The sequence below is a fragment of the Monodon monoceros genome, unplaced genomic scaffold, assembly GCF_005190385.1.
Source record: "Monodon monoceros isolate NGI ecotype Baffin Bay Population unplaced genomic scaffold, NGI_Narwhal_1 Super_Scaffold_15, whole genome shotgun sequence".
Classification (NCBI taxonomy): Eukaryota; Metazoa; Chordata; class Mammalia; order Artiodactyla; family Monodontidae; genus Monodon; species Monodon monoceros.
In genome coordinates, this window is record NW_021703771.1 from 5498200 (window position 1) to 5518822 (window position 20623).

The 20623-nt window shown below is 35.4% G+C and overlaps 1 protein-coding gene across 2 annotated transcripts in view; it reads left to right on the forward strand.

Moving 5' to 3' along the window:
• ADGRB3 (adhesion G protein-coupled receptor B3) overlaps window positions 1-20623 on the forward strand; it is an 802271-nt gene that overhangs the window by 428857 nt on the left and 352791 nt on the right. For both annotated transcript variants that reach the window (XM_029224183.1, XM_029224184.1), the window contains 2 exons: window positions 2488-2637; window positions 3475-3550. In XM_029224183.1, the coding sequence (XP_029080016.1) occupies window positions 2488-2637; window positions 3475-3550 (226 nt within the window). The remainder of the gene's footprint in view (window positions 1-2487; window positions 2638-3474; window positions 3551-20623) is intronic.

A 20623-nucleotide genomic window follows, 5' to 3' on the forward strand; every position in this document is an offset into this window, starting at 1 on the left:
TAGTTCCCTAAAGACTAACTGCATCTAAATTTTTACCTGAGGGTTTTGGAGAACTTCAGTGAAGAAGGGAAGGAATTGAGGATTGGATTGGTCCAAGTGTCTGGTACAGGGACTGAAAGAAGGAGAAAATAAAAGTCATCTTTAAATCATTTTTGCTGTGTGGAAATAGTTTTTCATGTTAATTAATCACTGCAGGGTCATGAAGAACCACAGTGTCACCTTAGGCATCTTCCTAAGTAGGTTTAAGGTAAAGATGTACAATTTTAAATACTAAATATTTTAAAGAGCGTGTATACTGATAATTTGAAGGCTAGATTTGAAGCTTATCAGTCTGTGAAGTCATATCCCTTTTCATAATGTATTTATTGAAAATACCATCTTACTTTATGGACTACATATCTACTAAAATTAATGAATACATGTTTGTTTTTATATCCTTCTGATGCTCAATACTAGGCAACTTAAAGGACTTCTTGCAGAAGTTAGTGATCCTAATTGATATTTATATTCTTTTAGTCTAGACTCAAAAGTCGATCTAATCTATATAGTCATCACTTAATACCCAATGTACCTCCAACTGAAGAATGAATGCATTTCATAATGTGAGATACATGCATGTATAATTATCTCATTTTTATATTTTTAAGAATAAGGTATTAGACCAGCATTTATTCAGGATAAAGTGATATATAATTGGTACAGAATAAGCTTCCTCCATATGTTATTTATTTCTTTTGTTTGTTTATTTATTTTTGTTTTCTATCCAATGTATATGGAAACAGCAGAATTATTAGACCTCAAGATCCAACAGTTTATCTCTTGTTTGTTTTCCTTTATAGTAGAAACCAGAAATCAGAAAAACTTTCATTTCTTTTCATCAGTTTTTAGAGCAGAGAGGTGAAATAAATTTCCTCTAAACACCAAGACAACCAAAGTTAGAGTCAAGGAATTTGGAAGTAGATGAACTTAGTTTTGCATATTGGATAAAGCTTGTAGGGCCCTTAAGAAAAAGCATGCTACTAATGTGCTGATCTGTCCATCTGTACACACTGGAGGCTTTGGACCCTTTAGGACACATGAACTGGGTTATTTCTGGACAACCAAGACTACATTGTTCGAATTATTAAAGAAACTAAAATAATTAGAGATGTTGTCCAAAAACAGCCTTTCACATCCATAATAATTTATGAGTTACCCAGCACCCTCTTTCCTTCAACATTTAATTACAAAATCCTTTTTTAAGCTTATTATGTCAAATTACAGGCCAAATGAAATTCTATCCTATGCTGAAAATGGATGTGTATAATTGCCTGAAAGAGCTTTAATAAAGTATAGTAATACATAACCAGTTTAATTTGCAACTAAGCCAGGGGTACAGTAATAGATTTATACAACTAATATTGTTAAATTCTTAATTTTCATTCTCTCTTGTTTTAATTACAAGTTTCTTTTGAATGAAATCCACTTATGAGGAGTCTAATGGTTTCTTAATTCACCTTTCTTATTGGGATAGCTTTTAGAGTTTCCTCATCATATTTCCATTTAAATCTTCCAGGGAACACCTGAAACTTTAATGTGGAACAAGTATGGACCTATGTAAAAGCTCTACAGATTACATTCCTTAATTGAAACTGTGTGCACTCAATAAGTGCTTGAGTGTTTACTATCATAGTTTTGTTATATGTAGTTATATATAGATGTATATGTGTGTATATATATAATATATATAAAATAAAAATATATTCAGGCATTACCAAACATATTATTCATTAATTTTCTCAATATATGTTAAAAGACTTACTGTGAGGAAAGACAGAATTCTCCATTCACATATATACATTTATTATTTTCAATTGTGGATGCGCATTTTAAGAATCGTTTGTTATTACTGTCCTATTCGTTAAACGCTTCTGCATATTATATTGGCTCTGTGGTTATGGTGTTTTTAGTGCTTCATTATTTGAATCCTGACAGTTCTGTCTCCCAGAGCAATGTGTTTGTTTTTCATGTCTTCACGGTACCCCATCTCATCCAGGAAATATTTGTTCCAAAGACAGTGTTCAGAGGTAGGTGCAGAAAACTTGCTCTGAGGACAAAGTTCAGATTTAAATGAAAATGTCAGTCTGTGAATCAGGTGTGTTAATCAAAATATTTAACAAAAATACAGTAGGGGATTCTAACAATGGGAATGGAGGCCAACCATGAACAACCGGGATGGCCGCAGCTGTCAGTGCTCATGAGATTGTCCACCCAGCCACTGACCGTCACTGTATGATCCCTGCTGAAAGCGACAGAAACAAAATTAATAAGGAAAAGTCAGCAGCCCTAATGAATATCCTCTAATTTTAAGGAATCAGCATGTTTTATAGCTCTGATAAATATAATTAGGACTAGAAATTTTATTTTTAATATACTGCAAGGTTTAATTTGATCAATTTTGACAACACTGAAAGATTTTAGTTGACGTCATTACTTCTTTTTTCACAGTGGCTAGCATTCAGAAGCTTCCTGCGGCCTCTGTTCTAACAGACATCAACTTCCCAATGAAAGGACGGAAGGGCATGGTTGACTGGGCAAGAAACTCAGAAGACAGGGTGGTCATTCCAAAGAGCATCTTTACACCCGTATCATCAAAAGGTAAATATGTGAAATAATTTAAGCCTCGAACAAAATATTTATAAGTTCAATTTAATAATACACTTGGCATAAATTCCCATGTATTAAGCAATTTAGGAAACAGTCTGCAATCATGACTCTAAACTCATTTTGTAACTATAGAAAACCTAATTTGGGCTTTAAATCTGAATTTACTTGAGGAAAGGCTCTATTAAAATGAAAAAAAAAAAAAATACAAGTGCAAATTATAGACCTGAGCTTGTCAGGGTCAAATTTCAGTGTTGACAGTCTCATCCCAGTGTAAAGCACTTGGCCTAAGATTTTAAGTTTAGGTATGGAAATGTGTTGTATTTTCCATTCCATGCAAAATAATTGTTTCTGCCTCACTTTAAAAAAAAAAGAGTTGGTATCTAAAAACAAATCTAACAAAAAATTAAGTTTTAAGAACATCTTCAGTAGCCTCTAAAATTTAATGGCCCTTTTCAAGAGTGACATTGTGGTCTTAATTCTTACATTGGAAATTTTGACATTTTAACTGAGAGCTCCAAAAGAGAATTGGCTCTCCCCCATATCCTTGGGAATTTTAACTCCTTAGCTGTAACTACAGCCGCTTCTTGTCTCAGCCTGCAGGAAACTTACTTCATGACACAAAACCACTGAAAATACATCTTCTGGAGCTACAATTAATGCATGCAGTGTGTGGGCTCACTTGCCCGGCACAGTTAAGAAGGCATTTCTTATACCTGGCTTTGCATTGACAGATACTGGAATCCCCTTGTAATTAGGAGATTAAAGTTTTATAAGACACAATATTTTTCTTGCTGTTTTGCTAATATTTTAAAATTTTATTCTTTCTAGAATTAGATGAATCATCGGTCTTTGTTCTTGGAGCAGTCCTGTACAAAAACTTAGATCTAATTTTGCCCACTCTGAGGTAAGCTACAAATTAATAAGCTGTTGTAATCTCTGTAAATTATTCCAAATATGTGATTATAGCTCATTCTATGAAAATAGTCAAACAAAGTTTGGTAATACAAAGGGCTTTTTTCTTAAATGAAATAGAAAATACCAAATTAATGAACAGCTTATTAGCATATGGTGCATTGAAAAACAACAAGGAAAGACAATTTTGGTTCCTGATTATAGCCATGTTAATTCTTTTGTAACTAATCATGACTTGCTTTAAGACCAAGGGAAAAAAAAGTAAGAAAAAGAAAACCTCAAGGCTCTATAATAGAATGGATCATTTTAAAATGAATCTGTCTTCTCCCTTTATTTGTACTTACTTGTACTGTTCATCAGTATTACATGAAATTAAAGGAGTGTCTTGATGGCTGGGATACTTGGTTTTGTTCATCTGCACAAGATCTCAATTTGCCTCTAGATAAATATTCAATTACAGTTACATTAAGAAAAATGTTCAATTAGAGGACTAATTTTGGAAGAAATCCATTGATTTCTTTCCTCCCAGACATTAAATGAAACAATTACAGATAGTAATTCTACCAACATTAATTTATTTCCTCTGCCGTCTTAACTATTTTACCAGATTGTACAGAAAACATGATACGCATCTCTCTGGATGGTGCTGCTCTCACTCTTGGTGACCTGTTTCCTCCACCCCACCTCACTGTGGAGGACTGACACAAAGTTGTATTTTAGTTAAATACAGCCACACGGCCGTGAGCACGTACCCACAGCCTCGTGAATAAAGCTTTAAGTTTTTCAAGAGGAGAGACTGAGAATGATGTATACAGTTATACCAGGGCCCTAACAAATGGTCTAATAAATAAAAACAATTAGAGTTCAGTCCAGCAGGAAAAGGTCTCCCGAGGAAGCAATAACAGCTGCAGTTAGTCACAATTATTTGGAGAAAATCTATGTGCAGCACATTATTATTATAGTCTGTGGATCATCCAGTGAGATGTTTTGACCACAGAGACAACTCTGGGAAATCTAGCTTTCTTTAACGCCCTTCCTCTCTGGATGGAATTTGGGTTTCCTGAATTTGAATAGGTTTGTGTTTGGTTTTGTTCCACTAACAGATTTTCAAAGCTAATATATTTACTCTCAACTTTGCCATGGGTTTTATTAAAACACATTGGTCTGTACGATCACTCACAGCTAAAATTGATTTATAGTTACACCACCTCTACTGCTGTGTATGATGTTTATTTGAGGAGAAATGTGCTAAAGTTAAAAGTACCCAGATAGGGACTTCCCTGGTGGTGCAGTGGTTAAGAATCCGCCTACCAATGCAGGGGACATGGGTTCTTCCATCCCTGGTCCGGGAAGATCCCACATGCCACAGGGCAACTAAACCTGTGTGCCACAACTACTGAGCCTGCACTCTACAGTCCGTGGACCACAACTACTGAGCCCGTGAGCCACAGCTACTGAAGCCGGCGTGCCTAGAGCCCATGCTCCGCAACAAGAGAAGCCACCGCGATGAGAAGCCCCCGCACCGCAGTGAAGAGTAGCCCCCCTCTCGCCACAACTAGAGAAAGCTGCACGCAGCAACAAAGACCCAACACAGCCGACAATAAATAAATAAATAAATAAATAAATAAAGTATTAAAAAAAAAAAATAAGTACCCAGATACTCAAAGTCAGGCCCTTATTTCCACTGGGAGCTCGTTTGCATAAAGCTAATCTTGCAGGGTTTCTAGACTAGGCACTAACTCACAATCAGATGACTTGGGTTTTAATTTCAATTTACCATAACAAGAAATTTATAAACTTGTTCAGTCACTCAGTCACCATCTGCCTTCAGTTCAACTTCAAAATAGAAGCACCTTTATATCCAACATTCATTCTGTTCGCTGCAGAGGGACATAGTGAATGCAAATAAAATATTCAACATGAAATGTTGTAGATTGTGAATTAGTTTCCCTGCTACATGTTTGACAGAGTTTCATTATGACTAATCTTATTTTGAATAACACCGTAGAACTCGCTCACCTACACAAAGTCAGATTATTCCAAGTTTCATAAAGCTATACAGTCAAGGGAATTGGAAGTGTATCTAGGGATATCAGCCTTTTTGTAAAAAAACGTGTTTCAACACTTTTGAAATTATTGCAGAGGTAGTGGTCACTTGTGGGTGGACTAATGACAACATTGTGGGCGGTTGAATGGGTAAAACTGGGAAAAGTCCAGAACTGCACCCCCTAGTACTACCTGGGACACAAACATGCAGATTAGCCTTTGGACAAGTCACTTACTTTATAAATCATGGGGTTGGACTCAAAGGTTCTTTTTAACTTCAAAAATTCCCTGTCTTTATTTCAGTAAAATTGTAGGGTTGTGGCGTTCTGACATATTTTTTAGCTTGAAGTTCTTAATAACCTTTTATAAGAATTATGAATATGTATACCCACTCACACTTTCTAAGTATAATTAGGTAAATGAATATAGAAAAACAATATTCACCTTTGGATTCATTAGAAATAATGACAATAGAATGCTCAGGATGAAAAGTTTGTTTAAGCACTATTTGAAAAGTGAAATATTAGCATTTACTTCTCATTTTCTTTTACTTCATACTGTAAAATAAGGTAACCACTAAGCAATCTCGGCTTTTTTTTTTTTTCTTTTCAAAACGCTGTTCCAGAAGGTTTAGTTAGTAGAATAAGCCTTTCAAAGGACAAGGGTGATGTCTTTGTTTTATAGTCACTTAACAAACATTTACTAAGCAACAACCCTCTTCACCGAACTGTCTTAATGATTTTAAATCTCCTCTACTGTCAAAACTCCCAGAACAGTGCTTAATAAATAATACAGGTCCAAGAAATGTTTACTGGAATAACTGTCTTATCTGATAAAATATCCTATATAAGCCATTTTTTAAAAATGAGGTACATAGAAGTTTAGTGTTTACACTATTCAAATATTTTAGGAACAAAGGAATAAAATACATATATTCTGTTGTTTTACTGTAAAATTCGACTGTGTGAATTGAACCCAACAGAAAAGGAAATATCTTCTTATTCAACATGAAAAAATACACAAATGTGCTCTATATGTTTACTTATTATTTACTAAATTTTTGTGACACATTTTCTTCTGTGATCATTTTACTAATAATTATCTGTTGAATATTTTGGAGCCAAGTTTCCCAGACACAGAATAATGTTAGGCTTGCTGTTAAGTCTCCAGAAATTTTATATTTTGATACAATATTTTAAAACAATACTTTGCATAATTCCCCTCGTGGGGACCCAGAAGGAGAACTTGACATAATGTTTTGAATAGATATAATTTAGAAATGTTCCTTCCTACAAAGACAGAAGTAACTTTTCATGTTGACTCTTTCATTTCGATATTTCTTTTTCTTCTCTTGCCCTCATATGCATTCAACTATTCTTCAAGCTGCAATTTCTATTTTACTGCTGGATTGTCTTTCCTTTTACAATTAAGTAGATTCAATTTATGCCTTCGTCTGAAGGAAATGTGCTCTACTCAAGTCCAAACTAAATAAGGGCTATTCTCAGCCTCCCAACTGTATTCTTTGGAATAATGTCTTACAGTAAGAAGCATAGAGCCAGTGGACATTAGTGCTGCAAGCCCTTTAAAGGTTATGCCATCTAGAACTCTCATTCTACAGACAAGAGAACCTTATTGCCTCACTGACTGGCCAAAGCTGATATGTCCAGTAGGTGGGTGGGTTCTAGTCCATCTCAAGCCTTTGGTCCTCCAAAAACAGGACACTTCCACTGTCCTGCTTCCTCTGTGATACTCATATCTACTCCTTTAAGCAGTACAAATTTCTACATTCCTTTGAATACACATATATCTTCCACAGAAAATCTTGAAAGGCCCAGGAGGGGGTAGCTGTGCATGGGCAGCGCAAGGTGCTTGGCGTCAACTTGGTGGCCCCAGCACAGGCTATGGGCAACAAGGCCTGGACTCTTCCCGTCCTTCATGATCACTTTTGGGGCTGATAGCTGAAAGCTGGCCAGCCAAGGGCAAGGGGTCATTTGCGGGGAGCTGAGACCACCCACACAGGCCCCATTCACATGAGGGAACTAATGGCTACCCACAGCATGGTGAGTTCTCACACTGCTGGTGAGGATTTTAACTGTAGTACCTTTTAGTAGGACAATTTGGTAACTCCAGGAGGCTTTAAAAATATTTTTTCACTGATCCAGCAATGCCACTTGTAAGAATGTATCTGACAGAAATTATCTCTAAGGAAAAACAGTATATCCAACCATACATTCAAGTCAAGGACTTCAAGTAACAGTTGTAATCAACCCACTTTCTGATTCATTTAATAAAGCCAAGTTCCAGTTCTATAGGAAGATCACAATACTTTTGAGTATGGGATCGATGTGTACTTTTCCTGGTAGGACGTATGGAAAATATAGTCCTGTTTAAAAAAAAAAAGAAAAGAAAAAGAAACGTAAAAAAGGCACATTAATGTAGCTATTAACACTCAAGATATTGTAAAGGATCTAATTAAAATTATATGCAAATGACAGTATAGTATTATAGTGCCAGGAAAAATACAGATGAACCCCCCAAAAATGAAACCAAAAGATAAACAACAAAAAAAAACCCAATGTTCTCATAAGCCACTAACATGAAAACTATCTTTTAAAAAGGAAAAATCAAAATGCAAAATCACATAAATTTGCTGTCAAGTGCACCAACCTAATAAAAGATAAATGATGCTAATTTTTTTCACATTTAGGAAATGGAACCCATTTGAGTTCCTAATATTATAGGAATTAAAGGCAAACAGGAAAAACAGTTGAACTAGAAAATATTGGAAATAATACAAAAACAAAAACATAATCACTTTTTAAAGAAATTTTTACTGGAGTATAGTTGCTGTACAATTTTGTGTTAAGTTTCTGCTGTACAGCAAAGTGAATCAGCTGTATGTATACACATATCCCCTCTTTTTTGGATTTCCTTCCTGTTTAGGTTACCACAGAGCACTGAGTAGAGTTCCCTGTGCTGTACAGTAGGTTCTCAGTAGTTATCTATTTTATACACAGTAGTGTATATATGTCAATCCCAATATCCCAATTGATCCCACCCCACCCTTTCCCCACTTGGTGTCCATACATTTGTTCTAAGTCTATGTTTCTAGTTCTGCTTTGCAAATAGGTTAATCTGTATCATTTTTCTAGATTCTACATATATGTGACATTATTAATATAAGATTAATTAACTAATATGATTGATTAATGTGATTAAGTAATAAAACTATTAATATATGATATTTGTTTTTCTCTTTCTGACTTACTTCTCTCTGTATGACAGTCTCTAGTTCAATCACTTTTATACCAATACATCCTGAAGGCACTGGACCTGAAGTACTGATTTCCCTCAAGAGCACCTTTTCTTCAGTTTGAGGACCAGACGCTAAACCTTCCCACTTCATTCTGAATTTACAATGAAATACTGTAGTTTTGTGATACTCTGTATCTTTTTATAATGCCCTACATTGAGAACATTAGAAATTAAAATTATCCATCGGGATGACAAATTGGCATGACTAATACTATAAAATATTGTGATATTGCCTACTCAGTACATTCTTTACAAAAATATGAGTTTAATTGGGCCATACTGTTTGAAAGTGAATTTAAATCCCTGATCACTTGGCTTCATTGTGGGTCTTGGTGTTGCCTCCCTCAGCAAACTTAACTTGAAATTCTCATTAGTTTTTTTTTTTTATCTTTTTTTTAAACACCTTTATTGGAGTATAATTGTTTTACAATGGTGTGTTAGTTTCTGATGTATAACAAAGTGAATCAGCTATACATATACATATATCCCCATATCCCCTCCCTCTTGCATCTCCCTCTCACCCTCCCATCCCACCCCTCTAGGTAGACAGAAAGCACTGAGCTGATCTCCCTGTGCTATGAGGCTGCATCCCACTAGGTATCTATTTTATATTTGGTAGTATATATATGTCCATGCCACTCTCTAACTTTGTCACAGCTTACCCTTCCCCCTCCCCATGTCCTCAAGTGCATTCTCTACATCTGTATCTTTTTTCCTGTCCTGCCCCTAGGTTCTTCAGAAACTTTTTTTTTTTTAGATTCCATATATATGTGTCAGCATACTGTATTTTGTTTTCCCTTTCTGACTTATTTCACTCTGTATGACAGATTCTAGGTCCATCCACCTCACTACAAATAACTCAATTTTGTTTCTTTTTTATGGCCGAGTAATATTCTATTGTATACATGTGCCACATCTTCTTTATCCATTCTTCTGCTGATGGGCACTTAGGTTGCTTCCATGTCCTGGCTACTGTAAATAGTGCTGCAATGAACATTGTGGTACATGACTCTTTTTGAATTATGGTTTTCTCTGGGTATAGGTCCAGTAGTGGAATTGCTGGGTCATATGATAGTTCTATCTTTAGTTTTTTAAGGAACCTCCATACTGTTATCCATAGTGGCTCTATCAATTTACATTCCCACCAACAGTGCAAGAGGGTTCCCTCTTCTTCCCACCCCCTCTGGCATCTCTTGTTTGTAGATTTTTTTATGATGGCCATTCTGACCTGTGTGAGGTGATACCTCATCATAGTTTTGATTTGTATTTCTCTAATGATTAGTGATGTTGAGCATCCTTTCATGTGTATATCTTCTTTGGGGAAATGTCTGTTTAGGTCTTTTGTCCATTTTTGGGTTCGGTTGTTTGTTTTTTTGATATTGAGCTGCATGAGCTGCTTGTATATTTTGGAGATTAATCCTTCGTCAGTTGCTTCATTTGAAAATGTTTTCTCCCATTCTGAGGGCTGTCTTTTCATCTTGTTAATGGTTTCCTTTACTGTGCAAAAGCTTTTAAGTTTCATTAGGTCCCATTTGTTTATTTTTGCTCCTTTTTCCATTATTCTAGGAGGTGGGTCAAAAAGGATCTTGTGGTGATTTATGTTTTCCTCTAAAAGTTTTATAGTGTCTGGCCTTATATTTAAGTCTTTAATCCATTTTGAGTTTATTTTTATGTATGGCATTAGGAAGTTTTCTAATTTCATTCTTTTACACACAGCTGTCCAGTTTTCCCAGCACAAATAATTGAAGAGGCTGTCTTTTCTCCATTGTATATTCTTGCCTCCTTTGTCAAAGATGAGGTGACCATATATGCCTGGGTTTATCTGTGGGCTTTCTATCCTGTTCCATTGATCTATATTTCTGTTTTTATGCCAGTAACATACTGTCTTGATTACTGTAGCTTTGTAATACAGTCTGAAGTCTGGGAGCCTGATTCCTCCAGCTCAGTCTTTCTTTCTCAAGGTTGCTTTGGCTATTCAAGATCTTTTCTGTTTCCATACAAATTGTGAAATATTTTGTTCTAGTTGTGTGAAAAATGCCAGTTGTAGTTTGATAGGGATTGCATTGAATATGTAGATTGCTTTGGGTAGTATAGTCATTTTCACAATGTTGATTTTTCCAATCCAAGAGCATGGTATATCTCTCCATCTTTTTGTATCATTTTTAATTTCTTTCATCAGTGTCTTATAGTTTTCTGCATACGTGTCTTTTGTCTCCTTAGGTAGGTTTATCCCTAGGTATTGTATTCTTTTCATTGCAATGGTAAACGGGAGTATTTCCTTAATTTCTTTTACAGATTTTTCATCATTAGTGTATAGGAGTGCAAGAGATTTCTGTGAATTAATTTTGTATCCTGCTACTTTACCAAATTCATTGATTAGCTCTAGCAGTTTTCTGGCAGCATCTTTAGGATTCTCTATGTATAGTATCATGTCATCTGCAAACAGTGACAGTTTTACTTCTTCTTTTCCAATTTGGATTCCTTTTATTTCTTTTTTCTTCTCTGATTGCTGTGGCTAAAACTTTCAAAACTATGTTGAATACTAGTGGTGAGAGTGGGCAGCCTTGTCTTCTTCCTGATCTCAGTGGAAATGGTTTCAGTTTTTCACCACTGAGAATGATGTGGCTGTGGATTTGTCATGCCTTTGTTATGTTGAGGTAAGTTCCCTCTATGCCTACTTTCTGGAGGGTTTTTTTTTTTTTTAATCATACATGGGTGTTGAAATTTGTTGAAAGATTTTCCTGCATCTGTTGAGATTGTCATATGGTTTCTATCCTTCAGTTTGCTATTATGGGGTATCACATTGATTGATTTGAGTATATTGAAGAATGCTTTCATTCCTGGGATAAACCCCACTCGTTCACAGTGTATGATCCTTTTAATGTGCTGTTGAATTCTCTTTGCTAGTATTTTGTTGAGGATTTTTGCATCTATGTTCATCAGTGATATTGGACTGGAGTTTTCTTTTTTTGTGACATCTTTGTCTGGTTTTGTTATCATGGTGATGGGGGCCTCATAGAATGAGTTTGGGAGTGTTCCTCCCTCTGCTATATTTTGGAAGTGTTTGAGAAGGATAGGTGTTAGCTCTTCTCTAAATGTTTGATAGAATTCACCTGTGAAACCATCTGGTCTTGGGCTTTTGTTTGTTGGAAGATTTTTAATCACAGTTTCAATTTCAGTGTTTGTGATTGATCTGTTTATATTTTTATTTCTTCCTGGTGCGGTCTCGAAAGGTTGTGCTTTTCTAACAATTTGTCCATTTCTTCCAGGTTGTCCATTTTATTGGCATATAGTTACCTGTAGTAATCTCTCATGATCCTTTGTATTTTGGCATGTGTCAGTTGTTACTTCTCCTTTTTCATTTCTAATTCTGTTGATTTGAGTTTTTCCCTTTTTCTCTTCATGAGTCTGGCTAATGGTTTAAATTTTGTGTATCTTCTCAAAGAACCAAGTTTTGGTTTTACTGACCTTTACTATTGTTTCCTTCATTTCTTTTTCATTTATTTCTGACCTGATATTTATGCTTTCTCTCCTTCTGCTAACTTTGGGGTTTTTTGGTTCTTCTTTCTCTAATTGCTTTAGGTGTAAGGTTAGGTTGTTTATTTGAGATGTTTCTTGTTTCTTGAGGTAGGATTGTATTGCTATAAACTTTCCTCTTAGAACTGCTTTTGCTGCATCCCATAGGTTTTTGGTTGTTGTGTTTTCATTGTCATTTGTTTGTAGGTATTTTTTGATTTCCTCTTTGATTTTTTTCAGTGATCTCTTGGTTATTTAGTAGTGTATTGTTTAGCCTTCATGTGTTTGTACCTTTTACAGATTTTTTCCTGTAATCAATATCTAGTCTCTTAGCTTTGTTGTCGGAAAAGATACTTGATATGATTTCAATTTTCTTAAATTTACCAAGGTTTGATTTGTGACCCAAGATATGATCTGTCCTGGAGAATATTTCATAAGCACTTGTGAAGAAATTGTATTCTGTTGTTTTTGGATGGAATGTCCTATAAATATCAATTAAATCCATCTTGTTTAATTTAAAGCTTGTGTTTCCTTCTTTATTTTCATTTTGGATGTTCTGTCCATTGATGAAAGTGGGGTGTTAAAGTCCTCTACTATGATTGTGTTCCTGTCAATTTCCCATTTTATGGCTATTAGCATTTGCCTTATGTATTGAAGTGCTCCTATGTTTTGTGCATAAATATTTACAATTGTTATATCTTCTTCTTGGATTGATGCCTTCATCCTTATGTAGTGTCCTTCTTTGTCTCTTTAGTAGCCTTTATTTTAAAGCCTATTTTGTCTGATATGAGAATTGCTACAACAGCTTTCTTTTGATTTCCATTTGCATGGAATATTTTTTTCCATCCCCTTTCTTTCAGTCTGTATGTGTCCCTAGGTCTGAAGTGGGTCTCTTGTAGACAGCGTATATATGGGTCTTATTTTTGTATCCATTCAACCAGTCTATGTCTTTTGGTTGGAGCATTTAATCCATTTGCATTTAAGGTAGTTATCAATATGTATGTTCCTATTACCATTTTCTTAATTGTTGGGTTTTTTTTATTGTAGGTCTTTTCCTTCTCTTGTCTTTCCTGCCTAGAGAAGTTCCTTGAGCATTTGTTGTAAAACTGGTTTGGTGGTGCTGAATTCCAAAGAAGTTTAAACTTCTCCTTTGAATCTGATTGAGATCCTTGCTGGGTAGAGTATTCTTCGTTGTAGGTTTTTCCCTTTCATCACTTTAAATATGTCCTGCCACTCCCTTTTGGTTTTCAGAGTTTCTGCTGAAAGTTCAGCTGTTAACCTTATGGGGCTTCTGTTGTATGTTATTTGTTGCTTTTCCCTTGCTTCTTTTAATATATTTTCTTTTTATTTAACTTTTGATAGTTTTATTAATATGTGTTTTGGCGTGTTTCTCCTTGGATTTACCCTGTATGAGACTCTCTGCACTTCCTGGACTTGTTTGACTATTTTCTTCCCCATGTTAGGGAAGTTTTCAACTATACTCTCTTCAAATATTTTCTCAGATCCTTTCTCTTTCTCTTCTTCTTCTGGGACCCCAATAATTTGAATGTTGGTGCGTTTAATGTTGTCCCAAATGTCTCTGAGACTGTCCTGAATTCTTTTCATTCTTTTTTGTTTATTCTGCTCTGCAGTAGTTATTTCCACTATTTTGTCTTCCAGGTCACTTACCCGGTCTTCTGCCTCAGCTATTCTGCTATTGATTCCTTCTAGAAAAATTTTTATTTCATTTATTGTTTTGTTCATCATTGTTTGTTTGCTCTTTATTTCTTCTAGGTCCTCGTTACACATTTATTGTCTTTTCTCCATTCTATTTCCAAGATTTTAGATCATCTTTACTGTCATTACTCTGAAGTCTTTTTCAGGTAGACTGCCTATTTCCTCTTCATTTGTTAGGTCTGGTAGGTTTTTGCCTTGCTCCTTCATCTGCTGTGTGTTTCTCTGTCTTCTCATTTTGCTTATCTTACTGTGTTTGGGGTCTCCTTTTCACAGGCTGCAGGTTCGTAGTTCCCATTGTTTTTGGTGTCCACCCCCAGTGGGTAACGTTGGTTCAGTGGGTTGTGTAGGCTTCCTGGTGCAGGAGACTGGTGCCTCTGTTCTGGTGAATCAGGCTGGATTTTGTCTTTCTGGTGGGCAGGACCATGTCTGGTTGGTTTTTTTAGGGTTTCTGTGAACTTAGTATGATTTTAGGCAGCCTCTCTGCTAATGGGTGGGGTTGTGTCCTGTCTTGCTTGTTGTTTGGCATGGTGTGTCCTGCACTGGTGCTTACTGGTCGTTGAATGGAGCTAGGTCTTAGGATTGAGACAGAGATCTCTGGGAGAGCTCTCTCTGCATGATATTATGTGGGGTCGGAAGGTCTCTGGTTGTTCAGTGTCCTGAACTCAGCTCTCCCACCTCAGAGACTCAGACCTGACACCCAGCCAGAGCACCAAGTCCCTGTCAGCCACACGGCTGTATTAGCCCAGGCATAAGCTTTCTTATAGGTAATTCCATTTTGCTGGCCATTGGAAAAAAGAGGGCAAAGACTTTGATGATTTTGGGCCATGTCTGGGGAGCACCTCTGCTCCATGTCTTTGCCACTGAAGGTCCATGTTTTCGGCTGTGCTGTTGTCACTGAGTTGTTCTGCAGTCAAATCTTCCTCGCCATCTGCCTCCAGGCCACTCTCACACAGGCACTCAAGGCCCCCTCCTCCAAGCTCTCTGCACTTGTCCTGGCCACGCAGGGGGGACTACAGAACTCTGGGCTGCAGTAGTTGAAATTCTTGTTAGTTTTCAAAGTTCTAAGTTAGCCCAACCTTAGTTGTAGCAGCCATAGGGCAATTTCAGTTTTAAAAGTAAATGTATTTAGCTCAGTGACTTTGATGAAGTCCTCAGTTCAGTTTTCTTAAATAAATAAATAAATAAATAAATTTATTTATTGGCCACATTGGGTCTTCATTGCTGTGTGTGGGCTTTCTCTAGTTGTAGTGAGTAGGGGCTGCTCTTAGTTGCAGTGTTCAGGCTTCTCATTTCAGTGGCTTCTCTTTGTTGTGAAGCATGGGTTCTAGGCACGTGGGCTTCAGTAGTTCGGGCACATGGGCTCAGTAGTTGTGGCACATGGGCTCTAGAGTGCAGGCTCAGTAGTTGTGGAGCTCAGGTTTAGCTGTTCTGCGGCATGTGGCATCATCCTGGACCGGGGCCGAACCTGGGCCCCCTGCATTAGGCAGGCAGATTCTTAACCACTGTGCCACCAGGGAAGTCCCCTGAGTTCAATTTTTTAGCATATATACCTAGGAGTGGGATTTCTAGATCATATGGTAACTATATTTTTGATTTTTTGAAGACTCTGCCTACTGTTTTCCATAGCAGCTTCACCATTTTATATTCCCACCACAGTGCAGAAGCCTTCTGGTTTCTCCACAACCTTGTCAACGTGTTATTTTTTGGTTTTTTTGATCCTGGCCATCCTAAGGGATGTGAAGGAATATTTCCTTGTGATTTTGACCTGCATTTCCACGATGATTAGTGATGTCGGGTGTTTTCTCATGTATTATTGGCCTTTTGTATATAATCTTCAGAGAGATATCTAAATCTCTTGTCTCTTTTTTAATCTTTTAAAAATTTATCTTTAATCTTTTTAATTTGTTTGGTTTTATTGTGGAATTTTAGTATTTCTTTATATATTCCCAATATTAACCCTTTATTCTATATATGGCTTATAAATATTCTGTTTTATTACATAGATTGCCTTTTCACTCTGTCAGTTGTTTTCTTTACTGTTTTTAAATTTGATGTTGTACCATATGTCTATTTTACCTTTTGTTGCCTGTACTTTTGGTGTCATATCAAAGAAATCATTGCTAAACTCTTGTTGCCTGTACTTTTGGTGTCATATCAAAGAAATCATTGCTAAATTCAATGTCATGAAGATCTTCCCTTATGTTTGATTCTAAGAGTTTTATTGTTTCAAATCTTATGTTTAGATCTTTAACCCACATTAAGTTAATTTTGGTATATGGTACAATGTAAGTGTCCAACTTCATTCTTTTGCATGTGGATACTGAAAACATGGGATGTTTTCCCAGCAGCATTTTTTCAAGAGATTATCCTTTCCTCACTGGGTAGCCTTGGCAACCCTGTGAAAGATAATTTGACCATATATGTGAGGGTTTATTTCTGGGCTCTTTATTCTATTCCATCAGTCTCTGTCTTTATGCCAGTACCATACGGTTTTGACCTACTGTAGTTTTGTAACATGTTTTGAAATCAGGAAGTATGAGACCTCCAGCTTTCATATTCTTTTTAAAGATGATTTTGGCTCTTCAGGGTCCTTTCAGATTCCATATGAATTTTAGGATTTTTTTTTGTCTATTCCTGCAAAAAAGTCATTAGTATTTTGATATGGATTGCATTTATTTGTAGATTGCTTTGGGTATTATGGAAATTTGAACAATATTAGGTCTTCCAGTTCGTGAAGATAGGATGTCTTTCCATTTGTTTGTGTCTTCTTTGATTTATTTCAACAATATTTTCAGGTTTTCAGTGTGAAGTTCTTCACTTCCTTAGTTAAGTTTATTCCTAAGTATTTTATTCTCTTTAATGTTGTTGTAAATAGGATTGTTTCCTTAATTTCCTTTTTGGATTATTCATTGTTAGTATATAGAAATGCAACTGATTTTTGTGTGTCAATGTTGTATCTTGTAACTTTTCCACATTGCTTATTAGTTCTAAAAGGGTTTTTGTGGAATCTTTAGGGTTTTCTACATGTAAGATCATTCCATCTACTAAAAGAGCTGATTTTGTTTTTTTCTTTCCAATTTGGTTGCCTTTTATTTCTCTTTCTTGCCTGATTGTTAGGCTACTAGGCATCCCCTAATTGTTAAGAATTCCAGGTCTATGTTGAATAGAAGTGGAAATAGATGACATCCTTGCTTTGTTCCTCATCTTACAGTAAACATTTTTAGTTTTTCACCATTGAGTATGATGTTAGCTGTGGGTTTTTCATAGATAGCCTTTATTACATTGAGGTACATCCCTTCTATACCTAACGGTTGAAAATTTTTATCATGAAAGAATGTTGAAAATTTTCAGATGCTTTTTCTGCATCAATTGAGATGATCATGTGGTTTTTGTTCTTCATTCTGTTAATAATGGTGTTTTACACTGACTGATTTTCTTATGCTGCACCAACCACGCATCCCAGAGATAAATTCTTCTTGATCATTTATTTGATCTTTTTAATGTGTTGTTGAATTTGGTTTTGTATTTTGTTTAGAATTTTTGCATCAATATTCAATATCAATATTACCCTGTGTTTTCATTTCTTGAGGCATCTTTGTCTGATTTTGGTATCAGGGTAATGCTGGCCTTATAAAATACGTTTGAAAATATACTCTCCTCTTTAATGTTTTGGAAGAGTTTGAGAAGAATTGGTGTTAATTCTTCTTTAAATGTTCAGTGGAATTATTCAGTGAAGCCATCTGGTCCTGGGCTTTTTTTTTTTTTTTATGTCAAGACGCTTTTGATTACTGATTTAATGTCCTTCCTAGTTATAGGCCTGCTTAGATTGTTAAACTTCTTCATGAATCAATCTTGGTAGGTTGTATGTTTATAGGAATTTATCTGCTTCTTCTAAGTTATTCAGTTTGTTATAATTGTTCATAGTAGTCTCTAATGATCCTTTTATTTCTGTGGCATCAGTTGCAATGTCCCATCTTGAATTCTGATTTTTGTTGAGTTTTCCTGCTTATTTTAGTAGTTACTCTAGCTAAGAGTTTGTCATCTTTTTTTTTTTTCTCAAACAACTCTTAGTTGGGTGATGTTTTCTATGTTTTCCTGTTCTCTATTTCATTTATCTCTGCTCTAACCTTTATTGTTTTCTTCCTTCAGCTAACTTTGGGTTCAGTTTGTTTTTATTCTAGTTCTGTGAGGTGTAAAGTTAAGTCATTGATTTGAGATCTTTCTTCTCTTTAAAAGGAGGCATTTACCCCTATATATTTTTGTTTCAGTACTGCTTTTGCTGCATCCCATAAGTTTTGGTATGTTGTGTTTTTATTTGTCTCAAGATATTTTCTAATTTCCCTTGTGACCTATTTTTTAACCCACTAATTGTTCAAGAGTGTGTTGTTTAATTTTCACATATTTGTGAGTTTTCCAGTTTTCCTTTTGCCTTTGATTTCTAGTTTTATTCCACTGTGTTCAGAAAAGTTACTTGGTACGATTCCAGTTGTCTTAAGTTTGTTAGGACTTTTTTTTGTGCCTCACCTGTGATCTATTCTGGAAAATTCTCTGTATCCGCTTGAGAAGAATGTATATTCAGCTACTGTTGGATGGAGTGTTCTGTATATATCTGTTAGGTACAATTGATCTATAGTGTTGTTCAAGTCCTCTGTTTCCTTATGGATCTACTATCTGATTGATCTATCCATTATTAAAGCAGGGTATTGTATTGAAATAGTTTACTATTATTGTGTTACTGTCTATTTCTCCCTTCAGTTCTGCCAATGTTTGCTTCATATTTTGGGGTGCTCTGCTGTTAGCTACATATATTTATAATTGTTATATCTTCCTTGTGAATTGACCCTTTTATCACTATATAATGTTCTTCTTTGTCTTTTATTACAGTTTTTGCTTAAAGTCTATTCTGTCTGATACAAATATGTCTATCCCTGCTCTCTTTTGGTTACCATTTGTATGGAGTATCATTTTAGATCTTTCACTTTCAGCCTAGGTATGGCCCTATACCTAAAGTGAGTCTCTTTCAAACAGTTGCATTGCATTTTATAGTCACTTTTTTACTCTCCTTAAGATATGATTAATGTACCTTAAGCACCTTAAGCCTTTGTAAAAATTGTGAAGAATAACTTGAGCCTTCTTTGAATAAAGAACTCTACACATTTTAAAATGTTTTAGATACTGACTACTGCTAATCTCAAGGACAAGAAAGATCTTTATTACTTTAGTCATGAAATTCATTTGGCTGTAAGGTCTGCTTTTCTAGCAGTGAATACAAATGTGAACCCAGCCAGGAAGCATTAATAGATCACAAAGCCTGACATGGCACATGAGGAGCCAGGTATTCACTTATGCAAATTAGAATAAATTGATGGAATAAATTAAGGAAATTTTGTACACTGTACACTTTTTTAAAAGGGAGCCACTGTATAATGTAAATTTGCTTATTTTTCCTTCATTAAATATTTGGATACTGTGATATTGATATATTTTAAATCACATTGGCCAAAAGTTTAATATTTTTGTTTATTATGTGGTATTTAATAAGCCATTCAAATATGTGTTAGCCCTAAAATGTGCCATGCATAATGTAAATGAGGATACATAAATGCTAGATACAAATCTTTCCCTCCTTGAACTATAATCTTGTGGAAGGAGACATATATAGATAGCATTAATGGGTGTGGGGTAGATCTAGTACATGGTAGTAACTCAAGGTGGGAGGGGACTCACATAATGTTATAAGCACATCCATATGCATAAATATATTGACACACATCCCTTCTCAGATGTAGTCTAAATGAGTTAACATATGTATACACATATGCCCTCTCCCCCCACTACCCACACACATATTTAGCAAAAGCCATAAGGCAGATTTCATCTTCTAGGGACGTTCTCCACCAGGCTGATTAGGTAGCTGGTGAACCTGCCACAGAGTAAATACTCTATAGAAGCCTGCTTATCTAAGCCGCTTGGATCTCCACCATCCAGTTTCCTAGGGCTAAAATACCCACAAGCCCAAACACACAAGAAGAACTTCATAAATATCTTGACACGTTATAAATTCCTGTTTGGAATACCCACATCTGTATTTTCCAGTAAATCAGTATACAATTTCTAAAATAATATAAAATATCTGGATACTATCAAATTTAACTAAAATTTGTTAAAATTAGCAGTTTATAAATTAGCATTTGGTTTTATTTATTGCAGAGAAATGGGATTATAAACAGGACCAGAATAAGGGGGCAGATTGGGTTTGTGTGACGTGTAAATATTTTTGTTTCAGATAACCAAACCTGAACTCAAATGTATTCATTCCTGAAAAAGGAACTTGCATCTGTGTCCCAGGACTCTTCTTTGGGAGAAATAGCCATAAATTTTTTGGTGGTGACATATTAATTTTGTCCCCAATTCCAAGTTATATATATATATATATATATATATATATATGGCAAGATATATATATATATAT